At 56.6% G+C, this 17,496-nt stretch overlaps 2 protein-coding genes and 1 long non-coding RNA gene across 9 annotated transcripts in view; 1 reads left to right on the plus strand and 2 right to left on the minus strand.

Annotated features, from left to right (window-relative positions):
* The window catches only part of SYCE3 (synaptonemal complex central element protein 3), a 31,722-nt gene extending 27,149 nt beyond the window's left edge, over positions 1-4,573 (minus strand). For all 3 annotated transcript variants that reach the window (XR_011075953.1, XR_011075952.1, XM_068560468.1), the window contains exon 1: positions 4,491-4,573. The gene's annotated coding sequence lies outside the window, so the exon portion shown is untranslated. The remainder of the gene's footprint in view (positions 1-4,490) is intronic.
* Positions 4,574-4,766: 193 nt separating this feature from the next.
* Positions 4,767-6,792, plus strand: LOC137775917 (uncharacterized). Its single transcript, XR_011076084.1, has 3 exons — positions 4,767-4,801; positions 5,065-5,242; positions 6,485-6,792. It is a non-coding gene; the product is annotated as an uncharacterized lncRNA (long non-coding RNA).
* Positions 6,793-8,795: 2,003 nt separating this feature from the next.
* CPT1B (carnitine palmitoyltransferase 1B) lies at positions 8,796-17,468 on the minus strand. 5 transcript variants are annotated; one of them, XM_068559607.1, is made up of 19 exons: positions 16,919-17,468; positions 16,308-16,485; positions 15,813-15,952; positions 15,320-15,497; positions 15,005-15,106; positions 14,677-14,814; positions 14,499-14,600; positions 13,482-13,589; positions 13,322-13,406; positions 12,469-12,664; positions 11,991-12,176; positions 11,789-11,894; positions 11,570-11,686; positions 10,969-11,133; positions 10,756-10,890; positions 10,508-10,660; positions 9,852-9,965; positions 9,269-9,361; positions 8,796-9,129 (listed from the first exon to the last, which is right to left on the minus strand). In XM_068559607.1, the coding sequence occupies exons 2-19, from the start codon at positions 16,446-16,448 to the stop codon at positions 9,046-9,048; spliced, it is 2,343 nt and encodes a 780-aa protein (XP_068415708.1). In that variant the 5' UTR covers positions 16,449-16,485; positions 16,919-17,468; the 3' UTR covers positions 8,796-9,045. The 5 variants fall into 5 exon arrangements, 4 of the variants coding, with proteins under 4 accessions (XP_068415708.1, XP_068415709.1, XP_068415707.1 ...); XM_068559608.1 differs by lacking the exon at positions 16,919-17,468 and having other exon boundaries at positions 14,499-14,576; positions 16,308-16,555; XM_068559606.1 differs by lacking the exon at positions 16,919-17,468 and having other exon boundaries at positions 16,308-16,555.
* Between the last annotated feature and the right edge of the window lie 28 nt (positions 17,469-17,496).

A 17,496-nucleotide genomic window follows, 5' to 3' on the forward strand; every position in this document is an offset into this window, starting at 1 on the left:
TGAGCCATACAGTATGTTGGGAAAGCGCATCCCAGGCAGAGGAAATAGTAAGAACAAAGGCCCTGAGCTAGGAGTCTGCTGGATGAGCTGGAGGAAGAGCAATAAGGGTGGTATAGTTGGTGTAGAGAGAGTGAAGTGAAGAGTAGTAGAAAATAAGGTCAAAACTTGGTGGGTGAAATTGAGGTGGGCCTTAGAGACCACTGAAAAGACTTTGGCTTTTTCTTTGAGTGAGATGGGAGCCTGGAGGGTGATAATCTGATTTACATGTTAATAAATCACTAGATTGAAAATAGTGTATGTGGACATGGGTGGAGGCAGGGAGACTAGTTAGGAGGAGGTCACTGGAATAATGCAGGTGAGAGATAATAACAGCTCAGATCAGCATAGGACTGATGCAAGTAGGGTGAAGGAGGACCGTTTAGGGTATATTTTGAGGGCAGGGCTGACAAGATTTGCTGATGAGTCAATGTGAAGTCAGGGACAACGCTAGGGCATTTGACTGGGCAACCAGAAATGGTGGTACAATTAACTGAGACGGAGGAAGACTGGAAGAAGATAGTTTGCATGGGAAAGAAATAACTCAGTTTTGAACATATTAAGATGCTTATGAGGCATCCAAGTGGGAATGTTGAGTAGGCAGCTGACTAAATGAATTCAGGGGAGAAGGTAGGCTAGAGATAGAAATTTGGGAGTCATCAGCATACAGGCGATATTTAAAGACATGAGAATGGGAGAGATCAAGAGAGAAAACACAGATGGAGAAGAGGCCCAACATCAAGACTGGGGAGATGCAAAGGAACCAGCCAAAGAGACTGAGGAAGAGGGGCCAGAGAGGTAGAAGGAGAACCAGGAGGGTCATGTTTTGGAAGTCAAGGGCAGACTGTTACAGAGTCAGTCACTGAACCCCAGCCAATGTCCTCTGATCATTATGAAGTCTCAGCAAGCTGAGAAGACAACTCTAAAAAGCACAAGACACTGGGAACTATATTCAATATTTTGTAATAACCGATAAGGAAAAGAATCTGAAAAACAATGTAAATATACAGACATAAAACTGAATCACTGTGCTGTACACCTGAAACTAACACGACATTGTAAATCAACTATACCTCAATTTAAAAATAAATAAATAAAATAAAAATAAAAAGTACAAGAGAAGGAAACTCTAAAAATCATATGGGTGAATAACTTATAATTCTGGGAAGGTAGGGAATTAAGATAGGAAATATTAAGAGCATAAAAACTAGAATTACAGGTTTCCCCACTATCCAAAAGTAGAGTGTTTGTATAAAACCTTTCATAAGCCAAAATGGCATAAGGCAAAGAAGCAATTACCTTAGGACACATCTTGCTAATGAACGCACAAAATAAACCAAAATAAAGCACAGATGCTCACAGACAAAGATCAAAGCTGCGGCAGCCTGATGCTGAGATGCAGAGTGTTAGCTCCCCGGGAATGAGCTTGGCGGTGCTACTCTCAGTGCTGGGGTGCACACTGCCTCTATACGGCTCGCTGCAAAACAAATGCTGGACGCTATTTTCATTTTTTACCTTTTTTTTTTTATAAAAGCAAAAATCCTCTTCATATTTCTTTTGGTTAGTGAAACAGGTACTAATGTAGGTTTTTCATAAAAGTGGAGTGGTGTAAAGTGAACTTTCACAAAGCAGGGGGTACCTGTACTATGACTATCTGGTATTGAGAATTTTTTTTTTTTTTTTTTTTAACAAATTTATTTATTTATTTGGCTGCGTTAGGTCTTCGTTGCTGCACGCGGGCTTTCTCTAGTTGCGGCGAGCAGGGGCTACTCTTCATTGTGACGCGCGGGCTTCTCATTGCGGTAGCTTCTCTTGTTGCGGAGCATGGGCTCTAGAGCGCAGGCTTCAGTAGTTGCGGCTCGCGGGCTCTAGAGCGCAGGCTTCAGTAGTTGCGGCTCGCGGGCTCTAGAGCGCAGGCTCAGTAGTTGTGGCGCACAGGCTTAGTTGCTCTGCGGCATGTGGGATCTTCCCGGACGAGGGCTCGAACCCGTGTCCCCTGCATTGGCAGGTGGATTCTTAACCACTGCGCTACCAGGGAAGTCCTGACTATCTGGTATTATATGCATTTGAATGTTTAAGAGAATTTGGTCTACCGGAGTAGCAGCTCAGCTTTGTCATTGGAGTTTAAAATGTGAAATTGATTATGGGTTGTAATTTTAAGTCACAGTCTTAGTAAGTTTATAGGAGTTCTAGGACATTTAAGAGAACTTGAGGTTTACAACATTTATACGTTTTACTTATGATTTTTATAAGAATTATATGGGGACTTCCCTGGTGGTGCAGTGGTTAAGAATCCGCCTGCCAACGCAGGGGACACAGGTTCGATCCCTCGTCTGGGAAGATCCCACATGCCACGGAGCAACTAAGCCCGTGTGCCACAATTACTGAGCCTGCGCTCTACAGCCGGGGAGCCACAACTCCTGAAGCCCGCGTGCTGCAACTACTGAAGCCCGCACGCCTAGAGCCCGTGCTCCGCAAGAGAAGCCCCCACTCGCCGCAACTAGAGAAAGTCCACGGGCAGCAATGAAGACCCAACGCAGCCAAAAAAACTTTTTTTTTAAATTAAAAAAAGAATTATATAAGAAGGTAGGAAGGTTTGTTATTAAGACAACTGAGGTACTTAAAGAAGTAGAATACATTAAGTTTATAATTAAAAGTTTAAGTTTGTAAATGGAACAAAAACATTGTTACTATTAAAAATATGCTAGACCTAGAATAAGATTAAAAGTTTAGAATAAGATAATCCTATTTAGGGACTTCCCTGGTGGCGCAGTGGTTAAGACTCCGCACTCCCAGTATACGGGGCCCGGGTTCCATCCCTGGTCAGGGAACTAGATCCCACACGCATGCCGCAACTAAGGAGCCGGCGAGCTGCAACTAAGAAGCCCACCTGCCACGGCTAAGACCTGCCACAACCAAATAAATAAATAAAATCAATATTAAAAAAAAACAAACTAATGGATCCCTAGACAAAATAGATAGGGCATACAGACTTAGACGAGGAGGGTAGAAAAAAACAGGAGATAGTGAGAAGGCGGTACAGAGTAAAAGTTTTTTGTTTTCTAAATTAACAAAGGCAGAGACTTGCCTGTCTTTGGTCTGTGTGGAAAGGATTAGCTGTACAGAAAAGGCTGCAGAATCAGGAGAAAGGGTTGCCCACGGTGCAGGGGCTGGTCTCAGACAGGAGCACGGCCACCTTACCCTACGAAGGGAAGGGCAGGTAAAGAGGTACGGGTGGCGTCAGGTAGGTGAAGGTGCAGGTAAGTCCCTGTTCAAGCCTGAGGCCTCCAGCTTGCCTACGAACGGCAACGAAAAGGTCTTTTCCTAAGAACCGACGTTCGGCAGAGGTGCAGCCGGGAAACAGTGGCAGTATGGCTGAGGCCACACGGCTGCACGGCATTCTCAGGACCCTGGGGTGGCACAGGGAACATGGACGGAGTGCAACTGGCCTGGGAACTGAAACGTGCCCGCGGCGGAGGCACAACGAAGGCGCGTGTAAGATGAGCGGTGGGCACAAACTGGAGGCCTAGAGGGACGTGGAGTTGAGGGGCGGGTCGGCTGGGGGATGGCGCACGAGACACCCAGACGGATGGAGGCCGTGGCAAGGCACCCTTGGACCTCAGAGGAGGGGTGGGCCTGGAAAGCAGATCCAGGGAAGGGGTGTGAGCTGGAGCGCAGGAGGAAGACCACGGCGTTAAGGTCCATGGCATTCTTTCCAGGTGAGGCTGCCGAGGCTGACCGCAGGGTTAGGACGGAGAGCAGGCCTGGGCCAGCGCCAGAGCCAAGGGAATGAGGGTAACGGCTGACTGTGGGGTGAGGTGGGCAAGGGAAAGCGGGGGTGGGAGGGTCGCCTTAAGGTGTGAGGTCTGAGGCGCTGGCGACGGAGGAATTCAGAGGCATGAGAAATGCAAGGGCCTGGGGCCCCCTCTGTGCTCTGAGGGCCCCGCTCGCCCAGTACGAAGAGCTGTCATGGAGACCGGGGTCCTTCCTGGGGTGAGAAATGTGAGAGGCTGAGAGGGGCACCCGGACCGGAGAGTCTGCGAGGCGTGCACGTGGTGTGAGCGGCGCGGGAATAGAGTGTGTGTGACGCTTGGGGCGGTGGTCCTGCAGTTGAGCGGGTGTGAGGGTCTGGGACCACGCCTGGGGTGCAGATGCGAGGGAACTCAACGTGTGTGATGTGAGTCCAGGTGGGCCGTGAGGCTGAGAGGTTCAGGTGTATGGCGTTCAGGAAGTGCGGTGGGAGGGGTCTGGAGGACGTGCGGGTGAGGGGGCCGGGGGTGCGGCGTGAGGAGAACGGCGTGACGAGACCGGGTCGAGGGCCGGGTGGGTGAGGAAGCGGTAGGCGCCCCACCGGTCTGGCGTGAGGCGGTGGGCACCGCCTGGGGACGCCGTGACTCGGGGGTCGGGGCGCCAAGGGAGGGTCCGGGACCCCCAGGCGGGCTGGCCTCGCTCACCTCCAGCTCGCCCGCGCTCGGGTTCCCGCTCAGCTGCCCTCCTCCTCCGCAGCCTGAGGCTTGAGGCGGCTCCTCAGAATGACGCCCCTCCCCTTTCCGTTACCAGACCCGCCCCCGGAGCTGGCCTCTGGCCCTCATTGGCTGGTCTCCTGGAGCGGAAGGGGCGGTGCTGCGAACACCCGACTACGCCCGCCTCAGGCTGGTCCCAAGTCCCGGCCTTGAGGTCTCATTGGCTGGTCGCCTGGAGCGGAAAGGGCGGTGTTGTCCCGGCTGGTCCCACGTGGTCCCGCACTTGGGTCTCTCCGTCTCAGGTGGGCCGAGTGCTTGGATTGAAGAGTGGCTGAGGTTGAGGGATGGTAGAGCTGAGATGAGGGGGGACGCCCCCGTCCTTATGGGAGTGTTCTCCCCCTTGCACCTGGAGCGTAAATCCGTGCACGGCGGGGGCGGGGGCGGGGGCGGGGGTGGGGGTGGGCGGGGCGTCTGCTTGACCACTGTGTCTCGAGCATACTGGACAGCAAGTGCTAGTAACCATTGTTGAGTGAGTAGCTGAATGCTGAAGTATTTTGTCTCGCAGCTACCGTGGGTGGCCGACACGGTTGCAGCTGTCTCACAGAAGAGGACGCTGAGGCCCAAGGAGATGAGGCAGGGGCCCAGGTCCATGCACCTGGTAGGTGCGGGCCTTGGTTACAGCCGAGGTCTGCCAGGCGCTCTGGCCTCCAGGCAGTAAAGCACAGATCACCAAGCAAGGCCAGGTGAGCGTGCTGCTCAACCCTTAGAGAGGCTGCACATAAAACTCTGGTCAAGAGGAGGCTAAAGAGATCACTCTGGCCTCTACAGGCCAGTCCGGGGAGCTCGGTCTTTATTTGGAGGGCGATGGGCACCTTAGAAGGTTGGTAAGCAGAGGAGGGGCATGGCGAAGCAGTCTCTCTTGCCGGAGGGAGAGTAGAAATGGGGCTGTTGCTGGGTTTTGGGTGAATGATGGTGGAGGTGGGGACAGGGAGCCAGTGGTCGTGGCGGAGGGAAGTACACGGAGTCAGAAGCCATTTAGAAGGTCGCTTTGACAAAGCTTCGTAATGTGGGAAGGGAGGGAGAAAGAAGGAATGGCTGAGTCGCTGGAGGGTGACACCGCCGGCTGAGACGGGGAAGAGTGGCAGAGAAGCCAGTTCGGGAGGTTGTTGACTTCGGTTTTGAATACCTTGAACTCTTTGAGATTCCTGACAAACCTGGGACCCACTGCATTTTCTCTCAGGGATTCCGATCCTTAGCAAACTGATCGCAGAGTAGGAAACACAGCTGGAGCTGAGCCAGACAGTTCTGGGCATGGAGCGCGGACTCGTCTCTCTCTTGAGGAGTCGGTTGTCTGGGCCACGTCCCCTCTCCAAGCCGCCAGGCTCCTTCCCCTTCTGAATCTGGTTCTCCAGCCGTTGCTTCCTACCTGTGAGCCACCTGCACACTTGCAATCATTCCACCATTTGCTTAGACTTTCTAGAGCTGATTTCTGTTATAGCGCCCCAGAAAAACATGAATCAGGAATAATTCTGAGGGGTAATGAAGGCAGCTTCAGGGAAGAGTAGGAGTTTACCAGGCTGAGAAACAAAGGCACAGGATTCCAGGCAGGAGGTTCGGCAAAGGCGAGGGTGTGGATGTGCCTGCCTCCTTTAGGAACGGAGAGTGAAGCTGGGGCTCAGGGTTCTTGTGGGGGAGCGAAAGAGACTCAGAGAAGGCCAGTTGGTCTGGAATGTGAGGGCCCAGCAGGTGGAGGTGGGCGTCTGAAACACCCTGCAGAGCCCAGGCCAAGAAGGATGGGCCCTCAGGGAGTCCAGAGACGTCTGTCTGGTCTGCCCATACCCTTGTGCATCCGAAACTGGCTAACTGTTCATCAAATGTTTCCTTTATGTCTTGGGCACACAGCTAGACTACATTTCCCAGCCTCCCTTGCAGTATGAGTCCTGGCTGGTGGGATGTGGGTAGAAATGCTCTGTATCACTTACCAGGCTGAGTCCATGAAAGCCCCCCCCGTGAGTGAGCCCTCTCTCTCCTCCGTGTACTTGCGGGATGTCGATGCCCAAGGCAAACTGGGAGCTACCTGAGGACGGCAGGACCTCTAACAGCCACGTCTTTGAATGATGGTATGGAGCAGAGTCTTCCTCTCAGCCAAGTGAACAAGAATTAAACTTCTATTGGGTTAAGCCACTGAGATTTCAAGCTTTATCTGTTACGGCTACTAGCCGTAACTAATGCAGATCTGCACACCTCTGGGGTACTAACGCAGATTTGCATTTGGTGGGTGGTCACCAGAAGTTTATACCCTGGTTTGGCACTGTGGTTTCTTCTCTTATTTCAACCAAGAACAAATCAGATAAAAGAATTTTGACTGAATTTTAACATTAATTAAAAGCCAGCTTGTTGGAATCTCTGCTCACTGTTCTCCCAGGCCTGGGCGAGCTGATGTCTCCCAGAAGCCTACCAGATCCCAGACAGTTCCCCAGGGTAGGTCACGCAGGCACCAGAGAGGCAAAGGTCTGTGACGATACTTTTGGAAGCCCAGGAAAGCTCTGATACGGGATGTACCATTTTGTGAGCACAGATTTATTTTTATAAGCTTCTCACAGAGACTCAAAAGAGGTTAGAAGCCTCTGTCCTGGGAATCTTCTCATGTTCTCAGTGTTCTAACAACCTTCAAAGCTATTATCAGGAACCTAAATCTCCTTTCTTTCAATTTATATTTTCGGGGGTCTATGAGGCACGTTCACAAATATTTCTTACAGGTATGTTAAACTCAACATTTAAAAATCTTATGTAATCACCCAGTCACCCAACTAGAAAACGTGAATTATCTTCGACGGCTCCCTAGCATCCTGAATCTCCATCCCTTAGTTTAAGTCCCGTCATCTCTCCCAACTCTGCCACCACCATGAGCAGTACCCGCTGCTAGGCCTTCTTGCTTCTATGCTGACCGCACCCTACTTTGTTCTAATATCATTCTGGTTAGCCAGAGTGATCCCATTAAAAATTTACAACGGTTATGTCACCCTCTGCTCCAGCCCCGGCAGCTTCCCCCGTCATTTGGAGAACCCAGAGCCTGGCCTCCGAGGCCCTCGCGGCGCCACCCCACCTCTCCCCTCCTGCTGCTCCCGACTCCACGCCAGCCACAGGCCCTCGGGTACTGCTCCTGCACCACGGCAGCTCCTCCCACCCCGAAGCATTGGCTGTTGTCTGCCCCCTTGGCCAGGAATACCCCGCCCTCAGGTACATACATGGTTTGCACCCTCATCTCCTGCTGGTCTGAGTCAAATGGCCCCACTCAGGAAGGCCTGCCTCTGCCACCCTGTCTGAAATTGCCATTCACTCCTCCATTGCTCCCTCCCCTTATTTTTCTTCTTAGCACTTACTGCCCTCTGACTTACTATGTCATTTGCTCATTCTTCTTGGTTATTGCCTGTCTCCCTTGCTAGACTCTAAGCCGCACAGGGAAGGATTGTTTTTGCCAGTTTTGTTCACTGCTGTATCCCAGAGCTTAGCACACTGTAGCACTTAGTAAGTATTTGCTAAATGGATTATTCAAGAGCCTGGATTCCCTGCCACAGGCTCCATCCCCTGATCCATGCTTGCCTCACTGAGTAGTGAATTCCCCGTGTGCAGGGGGTGCCTTGTTCACCACTGAATCCCCAGCCCAGAGCCAGGTAGACAGTGGTTGCTCAATAAACACTGGTTAATAAGAGAAGGCCTGGGAGTGTATCTAATTCATGTCCGGTTCTCAGCGCCTAGCAGAGTAATGAGATGTAGACTCGTTTCGGCATGCAGCAATAGTAGTTGAGTACCTGCTTAGACTTTCCATAGTAATTTTTTGTTTACTCGTAGTATTATTTTCATCCAAAAGCCGACCCAAGGGAAGGGGCATCTGTTGCTCCAGATTATCCTGTGCGCCCTCTCACAGACATGACTGCCTGGCACCCAGACCTCAGGCCTGGGACTGCAGCTCCTCCCTATGCCGAGGGCCTCTACAGAGCTGTGCTCCAGCCCAAGGGGGTGCAGAGGACATGTCCCTACACAGAGGGCCCCACTCTCCAGAAGACAAAACAGAAATGGCCCCAGGGAACAGGTGGAGGTTCTGAAGCAAGAATTTATTCCAAGTGCGTATGTGGGTGTGGACGGCAGAGACCCACCTTTCAAAGCAGGTCAGAACCTCTTACAAATAGTCTCCAGCCCTAGACCTTCCCTTGCCACATCCCTGGCCTGAGGCCGGAGCAGGGGAAGGGCCTCCTAGTTCCCCCACCAAAAAACACAGGTACTTAAGGGCTAAAATAGAATTATACAGCCTTATTTTTATTAACATCTAGCAAGAAAAAAAAAAAAGAAGATTCCCTTCCTGCTCCAGCCCTACCTCCACCACTTGAGCCCTCAGGAAGCAGCGCCTGCCCAGGGAGCACCCGCTTCCAGAGGTGCCCTTGGAGCCTGGGCACCTGTGCACGGCCACTGCTGTGCCTGCAAGCGGACCACAGGCCCCTTCCTCCACAATGTGGGGACAGAAGGGCAGCTGGCATTTCTCCAGCCCTCAGCTGTCAGCCTTGGGAACTTGGAAAAGATCAGCGATGTCCAGCAGAGCTTGGCGGATGTGGTTCCCAAAGCGCTGGGCATTCTGTGGGAGTCAAGAGCTCAGACCAACCTCCAGGTGAGCCCCCGCCCCTCTCTCCCCACAGGGAAGGATTCTTCCCCAGCCAGACATGCCCTGGGGGGGCGACCCCTCCTCAGGCTGAGTGGGAGCAGGAGACACTCACTGTCTCTGAGCTTGAGAACTTGCTGGAGACGTGGAAGAAGATGGTGTTCTCACCCGCGATCATGTAGGAAACCCCGTAGCCATCATTAGCTACCTGAGGGCAGCACAAGGGGTAAAGAAGAAGAGGTGAACTGAACCTTGAGGATCTGGAAGCCAAGCTGATGTTATCCTTGCTCTGCCCACAAGATTCACAGGAAGGGCCCATCCCCAGGAAACAGCATGAAAACAGAAGAGAAGGCCCCACCTCAGGTTCCCTCCGGAGGCCCCCCTCACGTTGGCAGGGGGTCTCTAGCTCCCCGACAAACTAGCCCACGTGAGTGTCTCAGTGGGAGATTGGACTCTCCATAAGCCCACTTCAGAGGGTACAGAAGCCCCGGGCAGGGTCACTCCAGCAGTGGGTGTCAACACGGGTGGGGTCCCAGCCACCTTTCTTGCTGGGGTCGACAGGTACTGATCCTGTTTGCAGGCAGGGCAGGTCCAGGGCTGTGCCCCTGCCTCTGGTCTAACCTCCTCGAGGCCCTGCACTCTCCCCTGACAGCCCGGCCCCTGGCCCTTCCCACCTGTCCACCGTCAAGGGCACTTACAGGGCCAAAGCCACCGCCAGCGCCCAGGTGATTGGGGTACTGGTTTGGGTCAAACATGCGGATCTGGAACTGAGCAGTCTGGCTGGTGGAGAGGCGCCAGGGTTCTGAGAGCACCTGCAACAGGGAGGCGCGGCAGTCAGGGGCCACGCACACCCGCGGACAGGTGCGTGAGCCTGGCACTGTCCTGGCTAAGGATGCAGAAGGGACAGGACGCAGGACCTTCCTGATTGCTGTCCACGGTCCCCTAGGCTGTTCTCACCATCACAGCCTCTGCCCAAAACCCTCCATCAGGGGACCTGCCTGTCCATCCCCTGGCTCCGCCCCCCACCCCTCCTGCTGCCCCTCCCACACCCCACACCCCTGCCTCGGTGTCAGCGTCCGGGCACTGGAGCTTCCCTCCACCTGGACGCCCCGATTCCCCGGAGCCTCTGCCCTTCTCTCACGAGCGCTGCCACCACCTGACACATCGTGCTTGTCCGTCCCTCCCCCCTCGCGCCAACAGCAACTCTACGAGGGGGAGGCTGTTGCTTGGCACCAGTCCACAGGCCTGGGTGGCTGTGGGGCGGGAACACCGGCCCCAGCCGTCCAGACAGAAGACAGGCCGAGACCCACCGGGAGAGGGCCTGAGCACAGAGGACACGCCCACCGACACTGACCTCGGCCAGGAAAGGGGACTTGACCCCCAGGTACTTGGAGACCACGTAAAGACAGAAGAGGTGCCTGTCAATCCCAGCCCCCGTCATGGCCAGGCGGTACATATTCTGGTGCTTCTCAGCAGCTTTCCGGAACAGATCTTGGAGGTCTGCTTTCTGGCGGCAGACATGGAGCAGTGAAGAGTAGCCCTGACCCTCAAGCAGGCAGGAGGCCGAGCGGGCACGTCAGCACGAGGCCGTGGGGGGCTCACCAGGTGGCGCCCCTGCGCCATGGCCCGAACGAAGGCTGTGGACTCGCAGGTGCAGGAGCGTACAGTCTCCGTCCGTCCCTCCCGGAACATCCTGGTCATCGAGGCTTCGTAGGTCAGGCAGAGCCTGCCTCTGTCCTAGGGAACACAGAGGGGTGAATCTTGCAGGTGTGCCCTGGTGCCACCCCCGCCTGCTCGGCGGCCTGGGGCTCCTACCCGGAAGTGTGCCAGCTGCAGGGCGATCTGCACGAAGGCGTCAGGGCTGGTCCGGCACTTCTTGATGAGGCCTTTGCCAAAGGGCAAGAACTGGAAGCAGTACAATTCCACGTCGTCAGCCAGCGCCTTGGCCACCCGGTAGGAGCTCTCGATGACTGCCTGGCACTGCCGAGACACGGAGGGGTCAGCTGGGGCAGGGCTCTCCAGGAGGACTCCAGGAGGACTCCAGGGTCACGTCCAGGAGGCCTGAGGGTGAGCAGCGGACGAAGGCAAGGCTGGGCAGGCCTCAGGATGCTTGACGTCCTCAGGAGGAGGAGACGCAAAGGACAAGCCAGGGGCGTCAGCACAGATGCCTGGCTGGGCTTTGTCGGGGAGGAAGGCACTGACAGGTGCTCCCCGGACACGAGCTCACACCTCATGACTTTCTCCAGCCCCGAGATGGTCCTGGGATCTCTATATTCTCCCTGTAGCCAGTCTGGACCATGAGACACTCTGGACCCTTCCCCTGAGGGTGGGGCTGGGGCAGAGGGGAGGGCCACAGGGCATCTCAGACACTTGTCACTCTCGCACACCCACCCTTGCCCCTTCTCGGCCCGCACACCTGCTCAGGAATGTCCCACTGCAGCCGCTGAGGGGGGGCCAGCACAGGGTTGGGTTTGCCCAGACAGTGCCCAGTCTCTGTGTAGCCCAGGTCGAAGCTGTCGGTGCCCAGGACAAACTGCAGGGGCAAGGTCAGGCTGAGAGGCCATCCTTGCCCGGCTGCCCCCGTGCCCGCCCCGCCCCGCCCCTGCCCTGCGGGACCTCTCCCAGGGCCTGCTACCTCCCAGAGGTGCCCTATGATAGGGGCGTCTGCCCACGCGTGTTCTGTGTTGAGGCCCAGCTGGCCATTCTTGAAAGCGATGAGAGTGAAGGACTTGTCGAACCACCTGCAGCGGGAGGAGATGGGGCAGCGGTGTGGGGGCAGGGGGAGGAGCCCGGGGGTGGGCGGGGTGGGCCGTGCAGTGGAGCTGGGGGTGCAGTACCTGTTGTAGCAGCTGCCGTGCAGCAGGGCCTTGCCGTAGAGGCTGAGGCTGGCCTCGTCTTCGGGGTCATAGCGGTGAGACTCCTCATCCAGAGCCACGAAGAAAGCAGCGCGCTCGATGGCATCCAGGGCAGCCTTGTTCTTGCCGGAGCCGAAGAAGGCCTGGCGTACCTGAGCCCACTCCGCTCTGAGGGCGCGAGGGCAGAGTGAGCGGGGGGGGCCCCTGTGGGCGTGAGGGCACCTCCCAGGATCTGTGTCCCCCCCCCTCCACACACCCCCATCTAGCCACCAGCAGGTAGAGGTCACAGCAGCTACCCTCCTGCCGTTACCACCAGCGCCCCTCACGGCCGCAGGTCCTGGTTTACGCAGAGGACGCTGGGGCCCACGCTCCTCCCTTGGTGAGGGCTCTGGCCGAGTTCCAGGGTGGCACACAGGACCCAAATCCTCTCCTCACGGCGCCTGAACCTGGGCCCGAATACCTTCCTCCTGCGGTGAGGGCCGCCAGTTTCTCCTCCCCAGGCTGGGGTGGGGAAGGGTCATCCAGGATCCTCTGGAACTGCATCTCCAGGTCCCGAGGCCTGAGCAGGCGGGAGCCCTCATAGAGCCACAACTTGAAGAAGCGGCCCTTGTGGTAGACAGCTACGTGCCTGCTGTCTGTGAGGTGCTGCAGCACATCTGGGGCAGAGGCCATGGGTGGGCTCAGGCGGGAAGGTAGGGAGCTCCTCCCTCCCCCCATGCCACTCAGGATGGCCCCCCAGCCTCACAGCGGGTGACCGCATGGACCCTCCGCCTGGCCTCCCTGCCCCTTCCCTGGGCGGAATCTGCTGGCACCAAGCCAGGCCCCATGCCCTGAGCTTCCCTGTCTGTCATTTAATGCCAACCACAGTCCCATGAGGCATTTCACAGAAGAGGAAACCAAAGCTCTAGGAAATCCCACAGACTGTCCTGGCATCAGAAATGCGGGTGCTGCTTGGCGGCCCTGGGGGCCCCGGGCGAGCCCGCCCCTCCTCCCCTACAGGCTCCTTGAGCGGGGAGCTCCACTACGCCTCCTGTTGCTCTTTGCGCGGGAGACTGCCTAACTGTGAGCCCCTGCAGGGGAGGGGCTCTGACCTGGGTCTCCCAGGGTCCCAGTACTAGCACCATGCCTGTAAACAGCAGGTGTCTAGTATTGGCCACAAACTGACTATTTTTCGCAGTTACGTGACCCTGAGACACTGGGGACGCTTGGTGACCAGCAGGCAGTAGGGCATCTGGCCATGGTGGGCCCACAGCTGGGAGGGAGCGGCCTCCGTCCTGTGGCCCCAGCGCGGGCACCCGGCCGCGGCCTAGTACCTGTGTCCTTCCCCGGGATCCGAGTGGTGTTGAACATCCTCTCCATCTGGTAGGAGCACATGGGCACGATGCCCAGCACCATCACCTAGGAGGAAGGCCCAGCACGGCTCAGACGCAGGCCTCCTCTCCCGGTCACGCCCTCACCCCCAACACAACTCACAGGCTTGATCTCTTCACGGTCCAGTTTATGGCGATACTTGATCATGGCGTGGACAATGTTTCCCAGGCGGGCTGCCTGCACGTCTGCGTTCTTGACGAGCACTAAGTCCTACAGGGTGAGAGCAGAGCCTGCAAGGAGGCTGCGACAGGTGTGCACAGTGGCATCTCTCTGTCTGGGGTGTCTTGCCCCCTATCCCCAGTCCATCCTGCACACCCTCTGAGAACCGAGTACAAGAGGTGAAATGCATAACTGATCAGATAACCCCCTGCCCTGGCTTCGACCTGAGCTGCTTTTCCAAACCCATGGTATCTGTTGATGTTTTGTTTATTTTTCTTTGAGGAAGGGGTTCTGCCACTACAAAACAGCTTCAAACCTCTGGTCTAGACAAGTTGCATATAGGTTTCTGGAAAGACAGCTTTGTGGAGGAGGGGAATGCCAGCATGCTACTTGAAACGTGCTTTGGAAGTGGGAGAGCAAAGAGGTGCACAGGGCAGTGGCTGGGCAGCCTCTCCCAGCTGGCTGTGCACAGTCTTGTACTAGGAGCAGGAAAAGGGCCAGTCACGTGGGATAGGGACCGACAGTGACCCCCTGAGCTCTATGAGAAGCAGCTCTGGATCTGCTTAAGACACGCTTAAGGAAGTTCCCTGGTAATGGCGTCAGGATGGCTGGGAAGCTGTGGCTGGAAAGCCAGCGAGGGAACAAGGAAGGAAGTGAGAGAGCCTGAGCTGGGCAAGACACTGAGCCTGAGGAACTCTGGGAGTGACAGTATCAGGCTATGGGGTCTACCGGGCTCTCCACATCCTCAGTATCCCCATTGCCTGTGAGCTGCTTCCTGACTGTGCTTCCAGGATATGACCCCCCCGCATCTTCCCTCTCCTTCAGGCCTCACTTCAGAACCCCCACTTGCCTACAGAAACCACCACTAGGGCTCTGAAGTGTCCTCCAGGTTCCTTGCCCTGAGGCCAGAGCCAGGGACAGAGCTGAGCACGCAGGAGCCCGTGTGGCTCTAGCCCTTACCATGACATAATAGTTGCTGTTCACCATGAGGGGCGTCCTGCCTTTAAGGTAGACGTACTCTTCCCACCAGTCGCTCACCTGTGGGTGGGTGGGAGGTTGGAGCTGGGGCGGAGGAGGGTGGGGTGTGAGCAGCCAGGACACAGGGTGGGTGAGGGTAAGCCCAGGAGGTAGAACTCACATAATTGGTTGCCCACCATGACTTGAGTACCAGGTACTTCTGCAGCCTGGGGGCAGTCTTCTCCTGGAATTCCTTGGCCAGCGTCTCCATTCGGTAATATTCCTTGTCATCCAGTAAGTGTTTCACGGATTCTAGGTACTGTCCAGCCAAGTTATTGCCCGTGTGAGGGCCAGTCAGCAAGAGCTGCCTCTGTCCTGACCTTCTTCCAAGCCCAGCCCCATTGCTCCCTCTCAAGCCGACTCTTTGTAGGGGACAGTCCCTTATGTTTGGACAAGTCCTCTGAGTCCGGCCTGCCCTGCCCACTGGGATGTCTGACCCAGGCCCTCACCCGATGAATTGTGGCTGACACGCTGGGCACGGGCAACTTGGGCAGAGATGTCTGGAAGCTGTAGAGCATGGGCCGCCGGCCGGACAGAAGGCGGACACACATCTGGGGGTACAGAGTGGAGAATGTTGAGGGGGAAGCCGGGGGAAAGAATGGAAACTAGCAAACACTGGAGGGGCTGCCCCAGACCCTCAGAACCGGGACAAACCCCGCCAGGCACCAGTGACCCGCCTGACTGTCCCCTCCAGCTCAGAACCCAAAGTGAGGCCCTGGGGTCTCAAACCCGATGCCTGGACCCCTCCACCAGCTTCTGCTCACAGCCCAGACTTTGGTGAAGTGGCTGGTCTGGCCGTGCATCTCAAACATCCAACCGTGGTAGGAAAGCAGCAGTTTCAGGGTTTGGCGGAAGAAAAGGATGCCCATCATCCAGACCCCCGTGGAGAAGATGGCCACGCTGAGAAGTGTCCGGGTCTGTGGGGCCCGGTAGGGGCCACATCTATCAGAGAAGGGGAGAGGACTGCAGGGGGGGGTCCACTCGAGACCAACCTCAGGGAGATTCTGACCCTGCAGTCCTGATGTATGTGAGCCATCTTGGGGGAGACACCAAAGGAGGAAAAACTCCCTGGACACACTCACATCTGAGCCTCTGAGTGCATCACACGCGAAGTTACAGAAGTAGGGACTGAGATGGTGGTCGCCCCCGGGGAGGGCTGCCCCTATTACCTCCAATGGCTGTTGTCCTGTAACTGCCCAGCTCAGGAACCTTGGCCTTGGAGCCCACCCAGCCCTTTCTCATGGCCCCACTTCTTACCCCTCAGGAAGCCATCTCTGGATAAAACAGATAAGCCCCATGGAGATGTCCACGTTGCAGTAGGAGGAACCCAGTGTCGTCATGACAACGACCAGCCAGCTGGTGGGGCTGCCAGGGTACACACCCCTGAGGATGCCATTCTGTGGGCAGAAACAGGCATGCTCACAGAGCAAGGACTGGGGTAAGCAGGCGCCTATGAAGTCTTTGCCTGTTTTCACTTCTCCTTCACGTCTGGTGGTCCCCGCCTCCACACTCCCACACCTGCAGCACCTGATTACTGTGTCCCACTGACACTTCCTGCACACCCATCTCCTCTCCACGCCTTGAGCACCCCTCTGGTTTCTGCACTGCTGGAGCCTGTCACTCCGTAGAGCTGCCAGCTGAGGTGGGGGTGGAGGACCTTGACAAAGGGCAGCAGCTGACACCTAGCCTCTGCCTCCCTGGAAGGCTCGATTCTGCACCTGCTGGAAGAGACCAGAACCACCTGCGCCCCACCTTGATGCGAATCAAGCGTCTCTTCCAGGAGTTGATGCCAGACAGGTAGATGTGTTTCAGGGCCTCCCGACTGAGCCGGAAGTCGACCCCCTCGGGCGTCACCGTGAACTGGAAGGCCACAGCCTGGTGCGCTTCCGCCATCCTGTGGGTTGCTGGGCACCTGGGAGTTGCTGGGCACCTGGGAGGTGGCAGGAGGGTGTGCGGGCAGCTCTGCCGCCCGTGCCGAGGCCCCGCCCCCGGCCACTGGCCTCGCCCCCAGCCCGCCCCCCTCCCCTTCCGCCCTGGTCGGCCACCCGCAGCGCCGAGGCCCCACCCCTGGCCCCCCAGCCTCGCCAACCGCCGCAGAACCTTCGCGCAATGGTGCGGGGATCGGAAGGGGGTCAGGGCCTTGAAAACGTCAGGAATCCCAGTGAAGGGCAGCCTCGGGGTGGGGCTGGAGGGATCCCGGAAGCGGAGTCGGTCTGGTCTGGAGCGAGGCGGGGGTCTGCGTACCCCCAGCACTGCCACGTGGGACCCTGGCACCAGCCTCTACCCCCCTCCCCCGCCCCCCTTGCCGGCTCAGAGCCCTGGGCCAGGCCGGCAGCCTAGAGCCACCCCCAAACTCCACTCACGGCTCCGGTGTGCTCCTGTCCGCTTGTGGGGACACTCTGGCCCGTGTCCCCACGTCCTTCAGGCCTGGCCACCTAAGTCCCGCCCTCACCGGGAACCTGACACCCACTCCCAAATTTGGGTTGAGAGAACTGTTGGGGGGGCAGCAACCAGAATCTCCCCGGCTCCGGCTCCGTGGCGGGAATCAGGAGTTGGGGGGGGAGCCGGGTTTCTGCAAGCTGAAGATGGCTCAAAGGTCTGAGAGCCTGGGGCGCCCAACGGGTCTCACGTGAGGATGGTGGCATTAGAGCTAAAAATAGCCGAATGTAGGGAAAAGGTCACCAGTGTGTCAGCTGTGCCTCCTGTTCCCTGATCTCCAGTGCTCAGGGTTGGGCAGCCCCACCCCCGGGCCCTGTTTGTACCCCGTAACTCCCCACTGCCCGACCCATGTCCTCTGAGTATTTATCACTTCTAAGCTGGAGCTGGGGTGGGGGAGAGCAGAATGGACCCCTAACCACTCTCAAGCCCAGATCACCCAACAGCCACGCTTTTCAGGAGGAGAAACTGAGGCTCCTAGCAGTGGTCCCTTTGTCAATCTGTG

The sequence above is a fragment of the Eschrichtius robustus genome, chromosome 13, assembly GCF_028021215.1.
Source record: "Eschrichtius robustus isolate mEscRob2 chromosome 13, mEscRob2.pri, whole genome shotgun sequence".
NCBI classification, from domain to species: domain Eukaryota; kingdom Metazoa; phylum Chordata; class Mammalia; order Artiodactyla; family Eschrichtiidae; genus Eschrichtius; species Eschrichtius robustus.